This window comes from Myotis lucifugus, unplaced genomic scaffold (genome assembly GCF_000147115.1).
Source record: "Myotis lucifugus unplaced genomic scaffold, Myoluc2.0 scaffold_9, whole genome shotgun sequence".
Taxonomy (NCBI): Eukaryota; Metazoa; Chordata; class Mammalia; order Chiroptera; family Vespertilionidae; genus Myotis; species Myotis lucifugus.
In genome coordinates, this window is record NW_005871057.1 from 6484246 (window position 1) to 6509652 (window position 25407).

At 36.4% G+C, this 25407-nt stretch overlaps 1 protein-coding gene across 3 annotated transcripts in view; it reads left to right on the forward strand.

Annotated features, from left to right (window-relative positions):
• Positions 1–25407, forward strand: part of TMTC2 (transmembrane and tetratricopeptide repeat containing 2) — a 391387-nt gene that overhangs the window by 328683 nt on the left and 37297 nt on the right. For 2 of the 3 annotated variants that reach the window (XM_006083982.3, XM_023749767.1), the window contains one exon: positions 11050–11113. In XM_006083982.3, coding sequence (XP_006084044.1) covers positions 11050–11113 — 64 coding nt within the window. Of the gene's footprint in view, positions 1–11049; positions 11114–18953; positions 19242–25407 lie in introns of those variants that run through there. The other variant, XM_023749765.1, reaches the window with a different exon arrangement.

Consider the following 25407-nt stretch of genomic DNA (forward strand, 5'->3'; position numbering starts at 1 on the left):
ATAACAGGAGAATTGGTTCACATTTGTATGGTTTTTAAAACATGAACTTTCAAGAAAAAGTAGAACTATTTTTTACTTTTTATTTTGAGATCATTGTAGGTGTGTATGCAGTTATAAGAAATAACACAGAAAGGTCCCCTGTACCGTGTAGAACTACCCTGTAATATCAAAATCAAGATATTGACATTGATACAATCCACTGGTCTAATTATGATCTCCCAGTTTTACTTGTACCTGTGTGTGTGTGTGTGTGTGTGTGTGTGTGTGTGTGTGTTTAGTTTGATGCATTTTTATCACATGTATAGCTTTTGTGGCCATTACCACAGAAAATACAGACTGTTTTCATCATCACAAGCATTCCTTGTGTTGTCCTTTTATAACAACAGTGCACAAATTTGTGCACAGGTGGGGTCCCTTGGCCTGCCCAGTGATCGGGGCCTGCAGGTTGCGGGGGAGAGACTGTGGGAGGTTGGCCAGCCATGGGAGGTTGGCTGTGGGAGTGCACTGACCACCAGGGGCAGCGCCTGCATTGAGCATCTGCCCCCTGGTGGTCAGTGTGCATCATAGCTACCAGCCAGTCCACAGGTCTTTCAGTCTTAATGGTCGCTTAGGCTTTTATATATATAGATATTTCTACCTGTCCCCCAGGAACCAATATTTAAAGCAAATTTTATAGATTACTTTGGAGTTATAATTTGAGATTGTTATGATAACTGTAACTCAATGGCTTCCTACTTGGATTTTTTTGTTTTAAATAAGAAATTCAAAGTCTCTTTAAAAGGAAAGAGTGTATTATGAGTTTTCTTTTTGAATGCCCTTACTCTACATCAATATTTAACATTCCTAAAGCTGATATCTACAAGGAGATATCAGGATTCCATTGACTATTGCTATATTTATAAAATAAACTGTTGCTAATTTGCAAGAACCTTCAATGGAAAAATAATTTGTTAAATACACCTTAATTTGCATGACAAGGTTAGATACTGCATGAGGGGGACCTTTTTGTTCTTCATGAATAAAGCACTATGCTTTTAGTCACAAAAAAAATTGTAAAGATAGGAATGCAAGTTTCTACAGGCTAATTCATCTTAATCATAATAGATACTTTCATGAATAAAGCCTTTTGCTACATATTAAATCAGTTTCAGAAATTCAAGGTCTACCAATGGAAACCCATTATAAGGATATTACAAAACATGTCCTTGTTAAATATATTACTTGTAACTTTTCCTTAGTTACCATAGTTCTAGAAACCAATGGAAAGTTTTTGTTATACTTTGGCAATGTAGGAATATTTATGATTTCTTTTTCAGAACCTCTCTCTAACTTTTTGCATTCTGCATTCCTCAATAAGTTGTAGCCAATCAGCACCTCTCAATATGTATTGATTGCAAGTATGACCACAGCAGCCTGGTCATATTCTTCTACTTAACTTAGTGGCACTCCCCAAAAATATTTTCACTTAGCTTTTCTGTTTTTTGATTCAGTCAAATTCAACTATTTCTTGAGTGCTTTCTGTCCAACCTCTTATTATAATCAAGAACATTTAGGACGTGGTTTGCTGAAAGAAGTAAGAATACTTTTTGGTATTTCCCTCTGAATTCAGCCTTATTAAAATTGTTAGCTATTAAGATTTTGCCTATTTAATGTAACATATAGCAATTCCCCTGGAGATGCAAAATTGTTATAAGTTGAGTTTGATATAAATTCTTCTACCAAGAACTCTGTTCTTTTCCAAGATATTTAGGAGACAAAATTGGCAAAATTTGGTGACCAATTGGGTATGAGGGAAAGGACAGATGACTTCCTAGTTATGTCTTGATTAGCTGGATTAGTGGTTGACCTGACATTCAAAATCAGCAATTTAGGAAATTTATAGTTCAAGATATGGTTTGAGGAGACTCATTTAATTTCCCTTTGCTTGGCTAATTCCCAATAAAATAACCCAAATAATCTATTAATGAGGAAAAAAATTGCTCATCCCAAATGCAAAAAACAATTATTCTGTACAGATGAGATGAGATTGGAAGAGAAGAGAGGGCCTGGGGCCACCCATCAAGGGGAAAATCTTTATCTTATGGGACCGTCAAGGGACTTGAAACTTGAGAAATTTGTAACAGACCCATTTCAACTCTCAATAATGGATAATAATCTTTCTCTGTAGAATAAGCACATAGAAAGTTTTGAAGTACATGATTTCAATTTAGCAGTCCAGATAAGATGACAAATCAGATGTATCCAAGTAAAGGGCCCTCACCGAAGCAGTGAGATTTATATTAAAAACATAAGAAACACTTAGAACATCTATTATTCATGATAGCAAGATGAGTCGCAAGAACACTTTGTGGTGTGGAAGTATTAGTGCTCTTTACCCAACATGTTTGGCCTTCTACCTTCAGGAAATACAATAGGATTGCACTTGGCTGCCGTTTTCAAAGTTGAAGACCTTCATGGGTCTTAATTTGGTCATTGAATGTGTGTGAACATGATGTAAGAGTCAGTGCTTTCCCCTTTTTCTGACTTGGAAATTGTGAAATGGTCATAGGGAGACAAACCTCCCTTCTCACCTGCTTTAGAATGAGAAATAAACTTGGTTATCTTAATTTACGGAGATTTGGGATGTGTTTATTAACTACAGTGTAATCTAACCTATCCTAACTGATACAGTGTATACCTATGAAAATAAAATTAGTAGTTGGAAAGAGGAACAATACAGCATCAGGAAAGATGGCTAAGAGATTAATAGGATCTCCAAATTTATGACTGCAGTGGAGGCAAGGTACAGCTATTTGACTGATAATTTAAATAGAAGTATTTTCCAAGAAATTGATGGAAAATACTAAAGAAATGAAAATGATAACTGAAAGAATAAAAGATTAGAGGATAGGTTGAGAACACCATGCGCATTCATAATTGTATATGTTTCCCTAATTATTTATAGTGTACAGGTATGCATATATAGTTATACACATTTATATATAGTATATACATACTATGTATTTAGTATTGCTATATAGTTTTATTATATGTATATATTAATATGTATATATAATTAAGTTTACATATTTATATATAAATTTACATATGCACATATTTTGTATGTGTAAATAGAACGTTTCCAAAGAAGAGCATAGAGCAGATAAGCAATTATCAACAAATAGAGAAAATTTCTAAGAGAGGATGAAGGCCTTCAATCATCATATTGAAAGCAAAATTAATGAAAATAGATCTGGACCTAAACTTGTCTTTATGTATGGGTCATGGTTTTTGTTGCAAACTAAAGAATTTATTCTTGCCAGTAATAAATACTCTTATTAAAGAGTATTCTATAGCCCCAAACTCTCTCATAGGCATTGAGAATGATCTACTCAGTCAGACATAGCCAACCGCCTTGCTTTCTCTGGGGCTGAGCAGCTTCAGTCCAGGGCTCTGCCACCATCACCCACAAGGAACCTTGCAGAGTGAGTGCCCCATTCATTAAAAGATGATTCTCCTGAGCGCAGCTCCTTCCCCATTATGCTTGCTTCCTGCTTCCATTCTCTTGAGGTTGCTTCTGACTGGTGGAACCTGAGTTATGTGCTGAAACCTTGGCTTGAAGAAAGTGGGAAGGTGAGGGGATTTCTAGCTTCTGTCTTGCTTGGGAAGGTGGGATCCACATTGTGCCTCATTACCCAACATATTTATAGGGAGGGTGATCACAGATGTTGAGTGGCCTCACATAATGAGTGTTGACTATACTTGTTGACATTTTTAGTACTTCAAATAAAATGGAAAAAGTGCTGGATGCTTCCAGATGAGAGCATTATAAAAAGCAGATTGCTTATCATCAAAGGAAAATATCAAAGGAATTTAAAATGCTAGAACTCAGTAGAGTTTTATGTCTATAGAGTTGTGAGAGAAAAGTATTGAATCAATTATTCCATTAGAAGCATTTTGTTTGAATGGATTGATTCAGTATTTCCCAGAACTGGAAGCTAGAAAGAGCACAAAAATATTTGATGACTGAGAGGAAATCTAGAGACACTAAAAACTTCACCTGATTCACAGCATTCCTGGCTCTGGTGGAAAGTTATTTTTTATCCTTATTTGTTTACTTGCTTTTAATCTACCTACAGAGTAAGGGAAGAACAAAAGTAGCATTTATTAAAATATCTCCTTTCTGCCTGACACCATATTTTGCATTTATATCTGACAAGTTATAATTCCACATATGTAAAGTGGACAATAATATTCTCATTTTACAGATGAAGATACTGAGGCTCCAAGAAAGTCGGCATTTCCCATGGTTGGTGAAGCTGGGATGTAAACTTAGTGCACTCGGACTGAGTATAATGCTGACTTCTTGTGTCCCTTTGCTTTTCTCCTGTCTTTATAACTGGGTGACCGCTAGAAGCTGTGCTTCTCGAATTTATTAATGGAGAAAGGATCTATTGAGAGTAGCAGGTTTTCAGCTGTGTATAAATCCTAAATAGCAAGATCCTCCCAATATTTTTAAATCCTAAATAGCAAGATCCTCCCATTATTTCTTTATGATAAATTTTAGAAAATAGATTTATAGACATAGGAGAGAGAGCTCCAAGATTTTACTGTCAAAGGGATATTAAGCTTTTAGAAATACCATCATGGTGTAGAGTCGGACAGAGGACACACAGCTGAGATAAGTGTGCACTTACCCTTTTTCCAGGCCTACAGGCCCAAGTCATCACCTCTCCCTGAGGTAGGAAGAAAGCAAAACTGCACTGCCCCACCTGACTCCCATTATTGCCATAATTTCTAGTGAGCAGAGTAAATGTATGACAAGGAATTATCTTTCCATTTCCATACTCAAATAATACACTCATAGAATTAATTATATTAAAATATAAAATATACTAATTTCTGAGTACATTTCACTGCAAGTGACATAAAATTGAAATTTCTTCAGTGAGAAAGGAATAAAATCAGATCCTTTTGTCAAAGGAGATCGGGAGTGTGTGTGGGGTTTGTGGGGGTTGGGGAAGCTGTTGGAAATATATATATAACTCCAAGGCCCTCTAGGCCATATACTTTCTCCTTTAACACCTCCAAAACTACCAAAGACCTCTTGAGCAGACATTGGGTGTTCCAGTTTTAAACTGTACTTCACTGCCAACTTTTGGGCAAGAGGGGCTTATTTCAACTAGCTTGAAAAGGGTTGTAAGGTTTTTAAAGCAAAGAGTGGCAGTTGCGATTAAAGGTGGGTATCATTTAACCCAGTGCCTCTCCTGCATTAATGAGCATGTGAATCACCTCGGGATCTTGTTAAGATGCACATTCTGATTTAGTATGTTTGGGTGGTACCGGAGGCTTTGCCCTTCTAAGAAGTTCTAGGTGATGCTTATGATGTTGGTTCTTGGACCACCCCTGTATGTAAGTTCTATCTTGGCTTTCTTCTTTTCACTCCTCCTAACTCCTTCTCCCCATCATTACATCTTGAATATAAGCAGTAATTTACTATTTATGAATATTATATTTGACATTGCCAATACATATTTCCTCCTTTTTATTTTTCAGTATCTTTTTGTTATGTAATCTTTCTAATATAGGCCTAACCTGCTCTTAGGAGCCTTAAAATATTTGAGGCCATGGAAGAATGGGCTCAAATATTCATGAGGCATCAAGAAATATCTAACTCAGAGGGATCTTTTGTCAATTTTACCATCAGCAAAGTTTTTTCCTCTATACCATGGTAATTGCTACATTTCTGCTTTACCTCTCCGTCTTTTATGTTTAGAACTGAGACAGATACCTACAGGTTATAAAGCCATTTTTGATGTCTTGACTGAGGAGAATTTTCATTTAAGAAGGCTTGGTGGTCATAAACAACATATTCTGAGTTTCGTTACAAAGATCTTTTCTGCTCCACTGTTTGTATATACGTGTGACTCCGGTTTTGCTATTTTAAGATTTCCCGTACATTTTTATGTCCTCGTTCTTTTCAGTTCTATTTCTAGTTCTACTGTACAAGTTATCAACTAGAATTAAAATTTAGTGCTTCTCTGGGTAAGTTAAAGCTAAATGTCAGGTTAGCAGCTGGCAAGAACCCAGGAAACCTCAGCTACTGTTTCATTCTACTTTCATGATATAGGAACAAACTGCTGTCTAGTAAAAAAATGCTCATAAGTTACCCTTGAAAATAATCACAAAGACTTTAATAAAATATTCTTTTGTATGAGTCATACAGTGGTTATTAAATACATTAAATGATTTTTAATTCAAATTTAATAATTCACAACTATTAATAACTGTAGTTAAAGAGAGTCTTCTCAATGCAACTAGAGTTTTTATTTTTTATATTTCAAGGAAGTAATTTTAAATTTAGCGAGCTTAAATTTTATAATTCCCATGGAATACATAAAAATGTAGGTAATTGTAAGTGATTCTTTTAATCAGATTTTCCTAAAACATTTCACAGGGTATATTAAGTTGCTGTTTCATAACATAACTGATTCCAAAATTTCTTTTATACATCTCTACTTGTAAGAATATTGGACCATAAACCTATGTTCTAAAAAAATAATTTTCTATTATGAAATAACACCAGAGAGGGAATTAGATATATGAATTATATTTCTATATTTTTAACAGATGTAAGTTTTATAGTTCCACGTGCAAAAATGGAATTCTATAATAATCAGAAATAGTATTTGTTTGTGAATTTTGTTACCATATGTTTTCACTCTGAGGCTACTTTTTCACTGATGGCAGAAAAACTGAATCTAAAGATTTAAAATATAATCAGCTCAATCCAGTGAATTGGGCGGGGGGTTCAAGGTTCATTATTTACTTCATAGCCCAATTTACAAAAACCATCTAGGGCTTTTTTACTTCCTTACCTCTCCTGGCCCTGAGAGATCACATATAGTGTGAAAAGGGGGAGGGCCTTATATATGCGATTTGGCAAGTGTTGGAAATAAGAAAGAAGCCTCCATTTGAGGTTGTTGTTGGCATAATGATTACATCCTTATTCTGTACATATGGGACATAATGTTGACGCTTAGGGTGGCATGTTAGATAGGGATAGTCACTGATCTGGACCCAGTGTAGCTTCTTGGTACAAGTGATTTTTCTTACAATCTAATCATTTACTTTTGAAATGCGTTATGGCTAACACATAAGGTTGTCTACATCTGGCGTAAGAGATCTCCTGGCAAAGCTAACTGCTTTCCCCTTTACCCACCTTCTGAGTCTTCTACTTGGACATATAGGAAATTTATGGTTTCCCTCTTTATTTAAATGAGACTCCCCCGCCCCCCCACCAAAAAAAAAGAGGGGAGGTCTGGTAGTAAGAAAGTGAGCACTCAGCATTGTTCTTGTGTTTCCTTCTTCCCTATTTCTTTGTTTTTATCCTGAGTTCTTACTCTTCCCTGTTTTGGGGAGAAGGTGAGGACCATGGGGCAAAAGAGAATAGTACATTTCACTCTGTTCTTAAAACTGTACTCTGCTCAATTTGGTCTGGTGAGGTTCACTTCTCTCAATTCGGGAGATGGAGTTAGGCAGGAAGTAAAACCTGAGACTGCAAATGTTCTCCATATTCTTCCATTTCCTTTTTTAAAAAATATGTTTTTATTGATTTTTTTAGAGAGAGAGGAAGGGAGAGGGAGGAAAGAAAAACATGAATGAGAGAGAGAAACATTGATAAATTGCCTCCCGATCGGGAATCAAATCAGTAACCTTTTGGTAGATGGGATGATGCTCAACCAACTGAACCATACCAGCCAGAGCTATTCTCCCCTTTTTAAATCTCATCTCTTACATTTAAGTTATGGGTTTTAAACATAATAATAAAAAATCATTTTTTTTCCTTTCTTAGTGTTTGATGTAGGAGTGGTCGTGGTCATCTGCCACCGAACAATATACCACATTTTATTGTGCTACATCTTGGTGTGTATAAAGATACCAGCATGTTTTTGTGGTTCAGACATTAAGTGTGGAGGCCTTGACTCCCATCTAGCTCAACCACCTACCCCTGTATAAGCTGAGGAAAATCATCATCTTCTCTAAGCCTCGTTTTAATAACCTGTAATAGAAATGACACCTAAGTAGCAACTTTAGAAATTTTCTGTTCCAGAAAAGAAATAGTAAAGAAAGAAATGCTATTGTTATCCAGGAAAAGTATATTGTATCACCTTTGATTAAATACTTTGATCCCAGTAGTCCTGAAATCACTCTCTAAAAATCCAGTGGGTGAGGTTCTCTATAATTAGGAGTCCTTAGGATCCTCTAAGCAACTGGCAGAATAGTTCTAATTTCCTCAGTTTTCAAATGTTGATTAACGATTCTGTCATCTTTGCAATTGAGTTTTAAGCACTTCTAGGATACTTGTTGTATGAAATACAGCATACACTATAAAGTGGACCTTAGACAGTTCCTCATGAGTTCTCTTGTCCAGAGAATGAAACAGATATAAATGTACATTTATAGAACTGACATACTCTTTTCCCTATGGTTTGCCATGTGTTGTCATAAATGCCTGCTGACTAGTAGTCAATGAAGACCATTTAATATTAGAAGTCCTAGAGTAAAAATTAATTTTCAGTTATATGACAAACCTAATATATTCTACTTTTTTCTATTTCATTGGCATATCATCAATTTTACTTCTAGCTTAAGAAACTAAGTCTTCTAAATGAAGTCTTCTAAAGTAATGTCCTTTGGGAATTAAACCACTGAAGATAATAAAGACTTTAAAAATGAATAAGAATATTTTGGGAGAGGGAAACTTTTTTTTTTACTTACGTTGATTATTGTTTTAAAGGCATTTCATCTAGTGAGTTTCTCAGTTTCTCCTTTGATCCTTATCTACCTCATGAATTTGAATGTTCATAAATGAATATAATTGGTAGCTATGCCTTCTATGTTAAACATATACGGGGTTGATTTTTCTTCAAAGTAAATTACTTCTTTGTAGTATTAAGTTACTCTAATTTCCTACCTCCATGCCTTTTATTTTCCCCTGGAGAAAACCCTTCCAGGGCATGACCTAATGAATTCTGGTTCAGATTTCCAAATGAATCTGAACCAAAGTGATTCTATAAGTCGGTGGAGGGAACCTTCATTAAATACCCTAGTGAGGGAAATTTTAGTCTTTCATACTAGAATAAAGTACTTTTCTTGACATATTGAAATTGAACTTCAACGTTTATGAGACTATAAATTGCAACAGCACGTTGTAACATGTCATGAGTCCAGTAGAGCCTTAGGTCAAGGGTTTTTACTTTCTCTATAACCCCATTAAAAATAGCAGTGTTTCTAATTATTTCTCCTTTAAAAATTAGAAAAGTATGTCTTTCTCTCCAGAGACATGTTATCTTCAGTTATTTCTATAATTTATATGGTTGCATGGGGTATGTCTTTATAGTTTTTATTTGGCTTGACCAAAGTGCAAATTCAATTTTATAGGTGTGACTAGTTAGCCTTCTCTTTTAAAACCTGAATGTGGTTTTGTAATTGAGAAAGTTAATGTTTGCTTCTCCTCTTTATTCCTGACTCTGCCATCTTCTTATCTCAAGGGCTTCTTAACATCACAATTTCAAGAGAACACTACTGCATTTACTAGTAACTGTAGGACCAGAATCCATTTATACTACTGTGTTCACATTGTAGTTGGAGTTGATCATCTGAAGTTGAATTGATATTTTTCTATAGCACTTCTTTTGCATCCCTCAAATATGGTCACCAGATTACAACACAGCCTGCAAGAGCTTCTAGCTCTTACAATCTCTCATCTTTGAAGGTTTTCTGAAGTAACATGACATGATCAAAAACATACTGTTTTGATGGCTAATTGGCTGGGCTTCCTCAGGATGCCAGCATTTTATTTATTCTGCTAACCACATGGCTGAATGTAGGGGTTTGCTGTGAATTGTAAGACTAGACAATGCATAAACATGTATAAAATTCAGTGTGCGTCTTATTTGTACAAGTCAACTGTGCCACTCATGGTATTTGTTAGTAATAAAGAGAAATTGACTCTAACAATCTGAAGGCTGTGGGAACTACTGAATTCAACATGGGCTGAAAAACATAGTATGAGGAAACAAGGTAGCCCCAGAGATCAAGATTCAGGATATCCAAAAGCAATTCTTTACCGAAAGAGTCTAATGAGGACATAGCCCCATGGCTTCCACCATTGTCAGTGAGCTCTAGCCATCCCTTCATCTTTCTGTCACTCACTCAGAAATGAAAGCCTTCCAAACAAGAACATCCAGCTAGCTGAGGCTGTGTCATATGCCCAGCCTGGTGGCCTAAGACCACAGAGAGAGAGAAGCTGGCATTTTTTTTTCCTGTAGGCTACATACAGTGGAAGATTTTCCTCCTAAATTGGAAAGAAAGTGGCTTTGTAGATAGATACAGGATTTAAAAAAAAAAAACAACAACTTGCAAATATTCACTATTTTTATAAAACAAGCAACTCATGATTAAGTTTGACAATTTATTTTTAAAAATTAAGATTTTTTCTGGGACATCATGTTGAAGCTAAAGAATCCTACCTCTGTAGTATATTATTTGGGTTAGCTTGGGAAACAAAAATAACATTTCTAATTCTTAATTACAAATTTGAAATAATAATATTGACTGTGTTGAGATACTATTTATAATGCCTTAAAGACAATGACAAGTACATTTCATGCATTTATTTGTTGTTGTTGTTAATCTTCAACCGACACGGTGAAAGGGAGGGGGAGAGACAGAGAAACATCAAAGTGAGAGAGACACATTGATTGGTTGCCTCTTGCACTCACCCCGATTAGGGCCAGGGATTGAGCTTGCAGTCGAGGTACATGCCCTTGACTGGAATTGAACCCAAGACCATTCAGTCCATGGGCCAACATTCTATCCACTGAGCCAAACCAGCCAGGGCCATGCATTAATTTTTTAATGGCATTTTTCTACTTAGGCAACTTATTTGACTGGTGTGATTGTAATTTTTTAGAAGTTAATATTACTTTGCTGCATGATGATTCTGCTCACTTATCTGAAATTTTAAAATAAATTATGTAGTTTGATTTGTTTTTTCTTTAACAGACAGGCCAGCCTCAATGAAGCAGCCGAGAAGTATTATGATCTGGCAGCCAGGCTGAGGCCCAATGTAAGTACTTTCTTGATGAGAAGCATTACTTACAGGGACAGACTTACAGCATGAGATGGTTATAGACTAGATGCCTCTTGATACTGGGTTTTCTCTCTGATCCTTTATTCTGAATACCAACTAAATGGCTAATTCAACAATAAAATTTGCCAATCTCAATCTTTCTTTTCCCAGAGGTACAGATTTCTATTTTCTACCTTGCATAAAGCATTATAAATTTTTATCATCAAAATACAGGTGTTAGCATTTCTAAATAACTTGCATTTGGAAGACTTTTAAATTAGTTTCCTTGGAAGTTTGTTTGTTGTGGTGTTAAATATCTAACAACTTTCGAACCTGGTAAGTATCTTTTGATTCTTACATATAGTCAAATAGGTGTGTGCCTTTTTCATATTCCACGATCCTAATTTCTAATAACTGTGCTTTTCAACTTTATCAAGTATGTTTTTATTTGACTTTTTCCCTGGGTAGTCACACTTCCATAAAGTAAGATGGATATAAATTAGGTCATTACTATTGAAATAGAGGAACCACTTATGAGAAAATAAGAGTGGGTTTTGTATTGGTCTTCTAAGCACTTTTTATTCACAGCACATCACTGAATTCCATTCCATTACTTTTATTCTCATACACACTCCACTCTGCTCTCTGCATCACTATTTGACACTAAGACCTCTAGCCTGCTCTCTGAATCTACACCATCTTTTGAGAAATGTAATTTTGTAATGAAAGTGCATGTGTGATGTGACTACAAATGAAATCCGTCTCATTTCTGTACAGTAACTCATCTATTGGGCAAACAAACATCTATAGAATGCCCGCTTTGTGACAGGATACAAAGATTTCTCACCCTAAAAGACCACACGATGTAGCAGAGAAGACTGAACATAATCAGCTAATTGCAATACAGTGTGGTGATTCCTATAGAGAGGTACCTACAGTCCTGTGGGAGCACAACAAGAAGCTTAATGCTTCTTGAAAGCAACCCACCCAGGAAGTAGGTTTTTTTCAGGAGATTCAACCACATACAAACTTAGCCCTGAATCTAAAAGTCCTTTGTTTCATTAATCATGAGGTACTTTTAAGAAGTGGTGAGCTGTAACAGAAGAGAATAATTTAATAGCTGTAATGGTAGGAACGATAACAGCTAACATTTATTGAACACTTCTCATGTGTCCGACATTGTGCTAAGTCCTTCCTATGAATTCCCTCATTCATTTCTCACAACAACCCACGGGTAGTTGCTTTATCCCCATTCTGCTGAAGCTCGGAAGACATTCATTCTCTCTCACACCCAAGAAGTAGAATCACATGGAAACCTGGGCTACTGTGTGCATAAGAGAAAGCTTGATAGAAAAATGCACTTACACTTAGAGAGGAAATGCAGGCCACAAGTCTAGGAAACCAAAATAAGAATGGTCTTCTCAGATTTATTGAATACCTATTAAGTGCCAAGCACTATTCCAGGCACTGGATGCGCAGCAGTGAGCAAAACTGACAAGAGTCCCTGCCTGTTGGGAGCTTACAACCTAGGCTGAGGCGATGGAGCAGAAGCAGATGAGTATGGCATGTCAGACAGTGATAAGTGCTTTGGAGAAAAGTGGAGCAGGAAAAGGGAGTTAGGAGGTGCTGGGGGAGGTTTGCTAAAGGCTTAGCTTTGTAAATGCCTGATTTGGGCATCTTTATGTAGCATTTTTCAGAAAAGGGTTAAATTTGAGGACTTAAACTTACTATAACTTAATTGAAGACAGGAATCAGGTTTTTTGCTTTTCTTGTTTTTTTCTTTATTTTCTTTACATTGCCTAATATATTGTTCTTAATGTACATAATAAATGATGTTAAGTTTAACCTTTACTCATTGAGTATGTCACTTGAGTGTCACTTTTATTTTTGTTAAGTGGTTGATCAAAAGATCTTCAGCATATTATAGTGGATTAGTGGGAAAGAGCTATCTGAGCTATTTGACCTGACCTAAAAAATTAAAGACGCTGAGGAACCCCAGATTTAAGCCTGATTTATGAGATTATTTATTTTAAATGACTAGCCAAATCATAAAATCAATATTTAATCTCCAACTCAAAGCCATTTTTTTCAGAAACTCTCAAAAGTTACTTCATAAATGTGGTACAGACTGCACTTGAAAAATGCTTTTATTCAAATGATACTTCCCTTATCTGGTAATGATAAATTATTTTATGGACTTGGAGAGAATACAAAGTTCATACTTAACAGTAAGTAAATGGTGTTACAGTCAATGGATCTACAGATGTGGTCTTCCCATATCTGTTTTAAGAATTGTGTTTTGGTTTTCTGTATGCAATCCAGGGAAGTGAGATGTCACCAAGGCAAGACTGATAAAATACAGTACATTTTTCCTCTGAAATGAAGAGATCTACTTAAACAATAGCCATGTAATGATTTATTAGCAGTTAGCATCTGATCTAAATTAAGGTATTCATCTAACATTTCTCTTGCTCATAGCTGTTTATTCACTTTGTCATAAAAGCATTGTCGTTTCTATGCATTAACTTAATAAATTTTAGTTGCCTGCTTATATAACATAACAAAACAGATCTCAATTCCCATTCCACATTTAAGTAGTTTCACTATCTCCTCTATTTTTGTTGTCTACACGATAATCTACTCTTACTCTTATTTTTCATAAAGCATTTCTTTCCACTGTTTAAAAGTCCAACTATAACAATCAGTAGCTGTATGTGGGGTCTCTGTGGATGTTTTAGCCATGCTCATGTCAGATCATGATTATACAAAGTAAACTACGTGGCTGTAATCCTTGTGTACCCACTTATCGTCTTATTGAAAAGATTGTTGGTTATCTCTGGGATATATTTCTCTCTTAATAAAGTACCTATTTCATTTCTTTAGGATGTCCCATAATGAATTTATTTAATTTTTCTATTCTACAAAAGCCATATTTTTCTATAAAATTTACTTAGAAGAATTCCATTGATCAAAATCTGAAATAATAAAACAAATCTAAATTAGCAGAAACATATAATGTTAAGTTTTAGATTCTGATATTGTCTCTTCAACAGGGATACTCAATACATTGCCATTTGCTGAAGTACACAGAGAAATATATTTATTATAAAAATGTCCCTATTAAAAATTTATTTGATTTGGTGGGGGTGCTGTAAAATTAAACCTTATATTATATTTAAATATATCTCTATAATGGGAAAACTCTTTACCAAAATAGCCATTTTGGGTTTTTTTTTATTTTTAGTGTTGTTTTCTTTAAGAAAATTGATCTTTCGGTAGAAGTTACTTTGAAAACACAACACTGTTCCTCTGTCTTCTCTCCCACTTATGCACATCAAAAAAATGCTGACTCTTGAGGACTAGAGGGAACATTTAAATGAAATGGTTTTGTTCTTCCTGTGGGACTCAAGCCAAATTCTGCATTAACATATGGATTTCTAAATAAAAAGAATGGAGAATTTGCATAGCACAAAGTCACCCACTTTAGTAAACTCTAGAGTTAGAAAGGAGTAATTCCTAATGACCAGGTTTATATAGCTTCTATTCTTCTAGATGTAATTGTTTTAGTCTGAATTCATGTGACTTCTTTTTTAAATCAAGTTCCAGCTTTGTGCAAGACTCTATACCAAATGCAGTAGGATTAAAAAGTTATGAAAAAGTAACCCTGACCTTGAGAAATATACTATGTAATGTGGGGAGAGAGTGGAAGAGAAAACACCTGGGCAATTAATAATACTATATAGTAAGTGCTTTCTGTGGCATATAAACTAGGTACTAGAGAAATGCACAAGAGAGATATTACTTTCAGCTTGATTGATCCTAGAAGGCATAGACCATAGGTGGGAAGCTTAGAGAATCTTGAAATGACAGGATGTTTATAGGTGAAGATTTTAGCAAAAGAAGGAGAAAAGAGAGAGTTCTGGAAGCTGAGGCATATACATGAACAAGGAGATTGAGCTCAGAAAGGATGAGCTATGTCCAAGAAATAATAAGCAGATATGGTTTATATTGCCAACTTGAGAGGCAGAGAGGAAGGGGCAGGGAAAACAGAACTGGAAATTATGATAGAACCAAATGAAAGTCATAAGTAGCATACTAAGAATTAGGAGTTTGTATTCCAGAATTGTGTTAAACAGAATGGCATAATGAAAGTGATAATTTAAGATAGCCATTTATATGATGTAATGAATACATGATGGGGCAAAAGTAAGTTTACAGTTGTGAGTACATGAAACAGAGTTTATTCTTGTATTGTTACTTATTAATTTTTGCATTATTTTCCATATGAACAACTGACAACCTACTTTTGCCCCACCCTGTATATGGTGCATATGGGAAAGTAGAATTGAGAAATGCAGCCTTGGGAAAACCAAGTAAAAGGTCATTATAATGGCATAGGCAGAAGGCATAATGGATTCTAAAGTTTGGAAACACATTGGAATAGAAAAGATCATAAAGGAGCAATAAGCAGATTATTTGATAGGATGTGAGTAAGAAAATGAGTTGGCCCAATGCTTTGTTCTAAAATTTTGAATTTAGATAACTTGGGGGGAAAATACCCTAAATGGAAATAGGGCGGATAGAGGGGTGTGTTTATTTCAAGAAGGAATTGTTATGTTTTCACCAAGCAGATTCTGAGTGAGAGGTAGGATGTTCTAATTTTCTATGGGTGTGCCTTTCAAGTGAGCATTTTGGGGAAAGGCCACAGTTAGGGATAATGCTGTGGAAGTCATTTATAGAAAAGAGATAGTGCCACAGAGGAGGATAAGGTCATGGAGGCTCTGAGCCAATGTACAGGAGAGAAGAAAGTTCATTTCAAACCCTTGGGAAATCTCTACATTTGAATGTAATGTAGGAAGACAGGAAATGATGGCAAGGCATAGAGATAATGTTGGTGAGCAATTTCCACTGCTGCTAAATGTGATTGAGAAAGTTCATTGACTTCAGAGAATAAGACAACATTAGCTAGCTTTAAAAGTTCAGTTTTATGCAAGTGATATGGACAGAGTTATTAAGGCCTTAAGGAAATGGGGAATTGGGAGCAGAGAGTATAAAGTTTTTCTGTGAATAAGTTTGGAGGTAAATGAAAGAGACAAGGTATAAAGAAATATTAAATATATGTATATATAAAAGATAGGTATTAGGGTGTGTATGTGTCTACATATGATATGAGATTAAAAATGTGTGCAAATAGAAAGGAAGGCAAAAGAAATACTGAAGCTTTTAAAGGATCATTTACTCCCCAGGGACTGAAGAAGAAAAAGTAGACTATGAAGATACAGAAGGAAAAAGCACAATTTAGAAATGGAGGGGATGTAAGCTTAGGTTGTAAATTACTTCTATCATCATTATTTGGTTATTGGATGATTTTGTGGCAATAGGGCAACATTGACAACATCAAAAACCTGTGGACAGCTAGATGTGTTGAGGCTCAGTGCACGTAATATTTGATATAGGCCTGTAGTATCTATGTGTGATACATAAATGCTAGTAGAAATACATTTTTGTGAGATATGGATGGCATTAAGCCATTAGCCATTGTGTCATAATTCTAAGTGAAGTTCTGAAGTCACTGGTGGGTTACTTCTGGTTTTGATTCAGCTCTCCAACTTTTGTTAGATGTTGTATTCACCCTTCATATTTCTAATATGTATAATATTTTTTAAATGTTCTTCCATGTGCATCCATTATATATGAAGTAAAGAGGAATGTGTTCTGATGATTAGATTATCCAGTAGAAAATTACATAAGGGCATTATATCTTATGTATATAAGGCACTTAGAACATAAATTATTTCAGAGCATTATTATAAAATCAAAGCCAATGTTATCCATTTGGGCTCATTAACAATGATTATATGTCAAAAGGTCGGCATGAGAAATATGGGATTCGAATAAATGAGCTTGCTATAAGAGAGTACAGCTGTCTTAGGAAATAGTTCACATATTCTACAATATATTACTTTCAATTTGGACTACTCTTTTTTAAAAAAATATATTTTATTGATTTTTTTACAGAGAGGAAGAGAGAGGGATAGTTAGAAACATCGATGAGTGAGAAACATCGATCAGCTGCCTCCTGCACACCCCCTACTGGGGATGTGCCCGCAACCAAGGTACATGACCTTGACTGGAATCGAACCTGGGACCCTTTAGTCCGCAGGCCGACGCTCTATCCACTGAGCCAAACCGGTTAGGGCTGGACTACTCTTTTTATGGAAATATTTGGTGGTGGCATTATGGCTATGCAGTAGAAATAACCACTAAGACTGGAATCTGGGGGGAAAGGATAAGAATTAATTATTTGGGTTGTTGTGATGGAAGAGAGAAAATATTGTAAGTTATAGTTGTTTCTGATGGGAAAGGTATTTCTCAACCCTAATTACAACAAGAGACCATGAAAATAAAGTTAAGCAGGACAGATTGAGATTTGACCTTAAAAGGGATTTGGGGGAGTGGGGAAATTACTGAGATTTTCATTTTGTTGGGAAAAAATGACAGGATTACTAATAATTTGTGTGGGAAGCAGTTAAACCACATTTCTATTGTAAATAGAGGAAGAACCATATGGCCTCTTCCAAAACTTGCCACAAGTTTCTGTGATGTGGGAAAATGACATACCATGTGTCATTTGACTTTCAGACATTAATGATATATGGATCCCAGAATCACCAGATTGATTTTATGAGTAAACTGTGTTTTAAAATTTGCACATATATTTCCTACCATCACTAGTTATTTCAGTTTCAAATACATCTATATATTTTACCATTAGAAAACAAACTGAGGTAAGCTGAGAAACCCACAATAAATAATAGGCTTCAATCAAGAGAGAAATTGCCATTCATTTGCCCCACATTTTACCTGATTTTATTAAAAAGGCCCAAAGATATCATTGAAATACGACTGTTGTTTATTCACACATACCCAAATAAAGTCAAACCCTTACTCTACTTCAGTTCATAAATAGGCTTCATCACATTGATATTATGTATATTTTTGCACACATCAGTAGAAACCAAGTACCTAATTCTTCTCATCTAGTTTCAGCAAGACAGATGCTCACTTCCCTGAGAGTTTCAGTTATGTCAGGACCCATTTTAGTCTCATCACACCCATCTCTGTCTTTAATTTCCTTTCTACTGTAGGCCTTTCCCCCAAAACTATTTAGATGTTGCTGCTCTTTTCTTCTAACAAGTTCCAAAGCCAAATTTTTGGTACATTCACTTCTCTCTGCTTACATGGTAGTTGCTTTGTATTGTATTTCTATTTTGAAAATGTTGGATAAACCAGAAAAAATGTATTTCTAAAGTGGTTACTGTTCTAATTCTGTTTACCATCGTGTGTAAGTCTTCATGCTTAGAAGACTAAGATGGTTAGTACAGACCACTTCTTCACTAACTGTTGGTTGGGCTGCTTGTCGCCTAGACTGGGATCAGATAGTTGGGCTGAATTCAGCTGAATTTACAGTTTCTCTATCCTTGGGGTATTGATATTCATCATGATCCACAAGCAATCGTTTTTAAACATTATTTTTTTCAAAATCTGTGTATGAATGGTGTGTGTTTTAGATTCATAACCAAAAAAGAATGGGGAGATGCAAGGCCTGGGCAGGAACTCAAGTGGCTCTTGGGGATAAAGAAAATCAGCTTGAGTACTTTAGGTTGTGAACCATCAAAACCTTTGGGAAATTCCACTTCATTATGTTCTCTGATTCCAAGCATATTTATTTTTACTCACATTTCTTTGTGGGGGTATCCTTTGCAGAATTTATTGCTATAATTGTTTGAATTGTGGGACCACACACTAAAATTACATTTAGTTCTTTTTCCTCCAGAGAAAGTGGATTCCTGGTCACTTTGAAAACTCAGCCAATCTAAAACACTGGCTACCTGGAAGTATCAGTTAGGGTGGACTGGGAGCTGCCACCATGGGAAAGATGACCCATCCCCCACTCCCAGTCACCACCTTCTTCAAAATCCCCTTTGGTCCTCTCCACAGCTGGCCTGCCCCATTTCTGTTTCATTTGTACACATGTATGTTGCTGATCCTCAGTTGGCACATGGGGCTGTGTTTTTCTAAATACACACTGCAACGTTAACGAAAAGTTGTGTTTGTGTGTAAATCTTTATTCCCTCCCTCTTATAACGTTCCTGTAAAAAATCTACTTTCCTCCCGCCCCACCTTTCCTCTATTTCTAACTCTCATTATCTGTCCAAACCCTCATTTATAATAACAGATAAAATTATATTGTACTTTACCCTAAAGACTAGTAAAAGTTAAACAGATCCTGGGAAATTAATAAATTGCTAGATTAATTTCTCTTGAAAGTTCTATGCTCTTCTTAATGAAAAAAAAAAATCTGAAACTTTTTTAAATGGTAAGGAAGATTTTATTTAGGGCTATTTTGATAGGCGTCAAGAATACCGCATGAGGGGAGATTGGGTTCCACCTAAAATACAGCACAGACAGCTGGGGATTTATAGCCAGTTAGCAAGGGGGGTGGGGAATTTGATCAGATATCAAGAGGTGGGGGTGTGGGGTGTTCTCACTAAATTGACTTAGCAGAGTCTTTGCTGCAGCTGGGTGAGGCAGGCCTCAGACAAGGCCCAAGGATGAGGCCTCCTCAAAATGATAGTTTAGAGGAGCCTGTCTCCCTTGGTGAAAGAGAGTTTTTTTCATCCTTGATGACACTATTCTCCGACTGGGTTGTTATAATGCTACACTTCTTATCACTAGATCATGTCATAATCAAGAGCTTCTTTTTATCACTTGAGAAGAATTAGGTTAAATACATTGCTGTAGCATTGTTTTTGCTAACGAGGTCTAGAAGAGAGCTGAAAAGAGTGACAGCTTTAAGAGGGAAAGAAATGTGTGTGCTACAAAATTGTTCAGTCATTGTCTTATAATCGACTGTATTTGTTTAGATATCAAGTGCCAGCACATGCCTACAGTGGTATAGTTTTATGTGATCCTGGACCTGCAAGTGTGGTTCCATCAAAACTTAAAACTAGATGCCAAGCCGGTGTGGCTGAGTGGTTGAGTGTTGACCCATGAACCAGGAGGTCAAGGTTTGATTCTTGGTCGGGGCACATGTCCAGGTTTCAGGCTCAATCCCTAGTAAGGGGCATGCAGGAGGCAGCCGGTCAATGTTTCTCTCTCATTATTAATGTTTCTGTCTTTCTCTCCCTTTCCCTTCCTCTCTGAAACCAATAAAAATGTATTTTAAAAGAATTAAAACTAGAGTATTCAATTTAAGAATAGGACACTTACGTTTGGCTAACCCTTATTATTCCTATGTTGTTTTCATCTCTTAAAATGATCTCTACTGAAATAACTCCCAGAAATGCAGCTTTACAGGATATGCACATTGCCCTTTTGAGGAGTAAATGGCAAGTTAAAGAGGGCAGATGTGGTGCCATTAGAGATTTTGTGACAAGAGTTTTAAGTGGTCACTTAATGACAGTATAGCGCTCATTTGAAAAGTAAGTTGCTCAGCTTAGGAATGTTGATTTTTAAAGAGAAAAGCAATTTGAAAAGATTTGTTAGAACAACTTACCAAATTATAAATAAACTACTTGCAACAATTCAAAACAAAAAAATAGACCCTTAAAATACGTGTAGAAATAATCAGCTGTGTTTTTGATAGTGTGATATTTAGATTTCAGCAAGTTCTAGAATGGAGAGATGTAGAGCATTACTGCTACTGCTATCAATCACATTTTTTTTTTCAATCTGAGTTACTCTCTCCTTATCTACTTAATAATATAGTAAGTAGCTGGATCTTCCCCATGAGATCTAGACTTGTACTACAGTTTATCTTTTTATTGCAATTGCAGTTTTCACTGGTTATTTATATATGAATCCTAATAAAGCCCACTAAAACAAATCAATAAAAATCCTCAACGTATATTAATTTAGTTTTCCTGTGAGACAAATTATTTCTCTTAAATATATAATGCGTTTTCCATTACAATTCCAGAAACCAATGGTGGTTTTGCCTTTTTCTTAACAGTGTTCAACTGTCTTTTCCCAAATGGTTATACTATTCATTAAATTTTCATAATCATAAGTTTTATCTGTTCCAACTGTTTACTTGTAACCACAATCATGCTATCCAACTCTCAGCAAATCAGACCTGCAATAATATATAAACCCATAATATGCATTGATGTATCTTTATCCATGATGAGATAATAATTAAAATGATACTGGAAATGAAGAAAAACTATTTGAGAAATTGTCCATGTGAAGATGACGAAAGACTAAAGGATTTTTAAAATTCATTTCTACTCACTCTACTTAAAAACAAACCTTAAATACATGGACATATATGTTTACTTATGAATTTTCTTATGGAGAAAGATATTTTTATTTAGAATTTATAATTTCTCACTTATATTTAGTTAATTTTCTCTACTTTAATATCTCCTTTTTGATACAGTTTTTTTTAAGGCTAGCATTGAGAGCAATACAGCCCTCAGATCTCGAGGATGGAATGAATTATTTTCTACCCAAGGAGGATTATGTACACTAATTAGTCTTGGAAATCTTTACTGGAGGCATGCACATATGCTTCGTTTTCCCTTCATTGAGAAATATGACATTATCGCTTTATTTTCCAGTTTACTGATTGACAGTAACTCCCAAACATTTCCTACTTGTAGGAAACTTTTATGGCAAACAGATGATGGCTTATATCCTAAGCAATATAGTTCCATAACAGTCTTCAAACCCCTTATTTACTTTTGAATTTGTATAAACTGTGTCCCCATGTTTGAGAGTTAGGAACCTTTATCGTACACATTTAATGATGTAAAAAACAGAGCATTCACCTAAACAGGAACAGTAATATTGAGAAAGTTAAAAGTTGATAACTATTTTAAGTCAACATTTTCACGTGCCTGTCTATTATAAGTTATTTCTTAAAGAATATCTGTCTTTATAATTTGTAGAAGAATAAACATGATGTTGGGCATAGTCTTTTTTTAAAAAAAAAAGTTGAAAATATCAGCCCAACAACATCTACATTCGTTAAACATTAAAGTTAAATTCTGCCCCATTTATATATGGGAAACTGAGGCAGGATAACTTGTTTAGTATCTGAAAGCTAGTGGTGCAGAAAATACAAATTCAAGCAGTCTGGTATTAAAATCTGTGCTTTTAACTCCCTCCTTCATGTATAAGATTACCTACAAAAATTCAGTAATGATCACAAATGAACCTGAGGCACTGAAGTCAAGGGACAGTTCTTGTTTAAAATGTGGTGACTGGCCCAGCTGGTATGGTTCAGTGGTTGAGCATCAGCCCAGGAACCAAGAGGTCATGGGTTCAATTCCCAGTCCCGGCACATGCCCAGGTTGCGGGCTCAATCCCCAAAAGGTGCACGCAGGAGGCAGCCGATCAGTGATTCTCATGATTGATGTTCCTGTCTTTCCCTCTCCCTTCCTCTCTCTAAAAAATATCAATAAAAACATATTAAAAACGTGGTGACTCAGAATGTTTGTATATAAGTCATTTTGTGGAGAAGTGACAAAATCTTGAGATTAAGCTGCAGACCCTTGAACGGATGCCTGTATCCACTCCACCCCATGTGGTCTACAGATCCCAGATGGAGAAACACTGGAAAAGGCTAATGGCCCACTTTAAAGCCAGAGAAGCAGAATAACAATTATATGTCAATTTCTAAAATAGGCACCAGAGATATAATGAGAAGCGAGATTTTCGTGATCCCTGCCTGGTCAGAGATGTAGCAGACGCAGGTTTAGCATCTAATTGTTTCTTCATTTTATTTTTTATTTCTTAGTTTTGTTAATCCTCACCTAAGAATTTCTTCCTCTCTATTTTTAGAGAAAGTGGAAGGGGGGGAGGAATGGGGGGGGGAGAGAGAGAGAGAGAGAGAGAGAGAGAGAGAGAGACATTCATGTAAGAGAGACACATCAATTGGTTGCCTCCAGCAATCCAGATACATGCTCTTGATCTGAAATCAAACCTGAGACCCTTTGGTGCATAGGTCAATATTCTAACCATCGAGCAACACCGGCCAGGGATCTTCATTTTTTTTCAAGAGTGGTTTATCTAGGTCAGTGATGGCGAACCTATGACACGTGTGTCAGAGGTGACACGCGAACTCATTTTTTGGTTGATTTTTCTTTGTTAAATGGCATTTAAATATATAAAATAAATATCAAAAATATAAATCTTTGTTTTACTATGGTTGCAAAAAATTTCTATATGTGACACGGCACCAGAGTTAAGTTAGGGTTTTTCAAAATGCTGACACGCCAAGCTCAAAAGGTTCGCCATCGCTGATCTAGGTAATGAGTCCTGAAAGTTTGCATCTTCCACAGTTTATACAACAGTGCCTAAAAATGTATGCATTCAATCACCTTGCTTGTGTCTTCAAAGACTGTTTAGGGACTTCAGGAAACATAGCAAAAAAGTTAATTATTTTTGTATTGCTTAAAATGTATTGATTACTTTGCCCAGGACTGATTCAGGCAAACACGGTAAATATGTTTCTTGTTTTCTCATTAAAATAGTATTTCCTTTTCTTTGATAAGTCTTCAGAAAAACTGAAGCAAGCAAAATTTAATGAGAGCTACAGTAGAATGATCTGGGTGCATTATGTCAGATTTTATTTTATTTCTACTATATATGTTTATTATGAGCTAGAGATATATTTGTGAGAAACTCATATATTAAGGTTGTTGTGATTTCGTGTCCTGTACAAAATGTTTAAATACACAGGAATCTAAAATTCCTCTACATATAAACAAAGCATTCTGCTTTAAAATTTCTTTTGAAAGAAAAAGTAACTTAGATATATGATAAATTGATTGTACATTTTTAACTGTTTAAAATGTTTTATTAATAGAGTATTACTGCAAAAAGGTTTTATTGAATAATTAATAATTGATCTTTTAGTCCTAAATTTATCTGATCTTAATACTTCTCTCATATAGCTAAAGTGAAGTTTCTGGATATGGTAATAGGACGTATAGCATGAAGATATAACACTGAATGTTTTTTAAAACTCAGTTTGAATTTTCAACTCTGTTTTAATGGAAATTTATTACCGCCTCAAACATGTGCGTCCTGTGGCACTTAAAGTGTCTAGAACATGCCAGAGTCTGGAAATGACCACAGCTGTGCCAGATAGGTGTTGGCAACAGCCTCTGAACAAGTTGGAATCCTTACCGGAGGCAGGAGTAGTGGCAAACGTTCTGATATACGCTCTCACTGGAGTTTGACAATCAAAGGGCAAGTCATTATTGCAAGTTTTGAAAGCCTATTTTGAGCCAAATGTTTTTAATAAAGTGACAGTGCATAATGCTAAATGATCCTTGATATAGTATAGGCAGCACCATCAAATGTATATCAAGTTTTTATTTTAATACATTTTTAGTTGTAGCTATAGGTTAGCCTTTAATGCTATAGCTCAAAAGGAGAAATATTAATCATGAATATATATTACTAGGGGCCCGGTGCACAAAAATTTGTGCACTCGGGGGGGGGAGGGGGGTCCCCCAGCCCGGCCTGTGCCCTCTCACAGTCTGGGACCCCTCGGGAGATAACGACCTGCTGGCTTAGGCCTGCTCCCGGGTGGCAGAGGGCAGGCCCAATCCCTAAGTGCAGCCCCTGGTCAGGCTCAGAGCAGGGCCGATTGGGGAGTTGGGGCACCGCCCCCTGTCATGCACAGAGCAGGGCGGATTGAGAGGTTGTGATGCCACCCCTAGTCACGCTCAGGGTAGGGCCAATTGGGGGGTTGGGGCACCGCCCCCTGTCACACTCAAGGCAGGGTTGATAGGGAGGTTGCAGCGCCACCCCCTGTCATGCACAGAGCAGGGCCAATCAGGGGGTTGGGGCGCTGCCCTCTGTCACTCACAGAGCAGGGCCCATCAGGGGGGTTGGGGCTCCGTACCCTGTCACACACAGAGCAGGGTCAATCAGGGGGTTGGGGAGCTCCCCCCTGTCACTCACAGAGTAGGGCCGATAGAGGAGTTGGGGCACTGCCCCCTGTCACACACAGAGCAGGGCGGATCAGGGGGTTGGGGCGCTGCACCCTCTCACACTCAGGGCAGGGCCAATAGGGAGGTTATGGCTCTACCCTGTCACACACAGAGCAAGGCCCGTGGAGGGGGTTGGGGCGCCACCCTCTATCACCCACAGAGCAGGGCCGATCAGGGGGTTGGGGCGCCGCCACTGTCACACTTGGGGCAGGGCCGATGGAGAGGTTATGGCATCTGCCCTGTCACACACAGAGCAGGGCCTGTGGGGGAGCAGGGGTT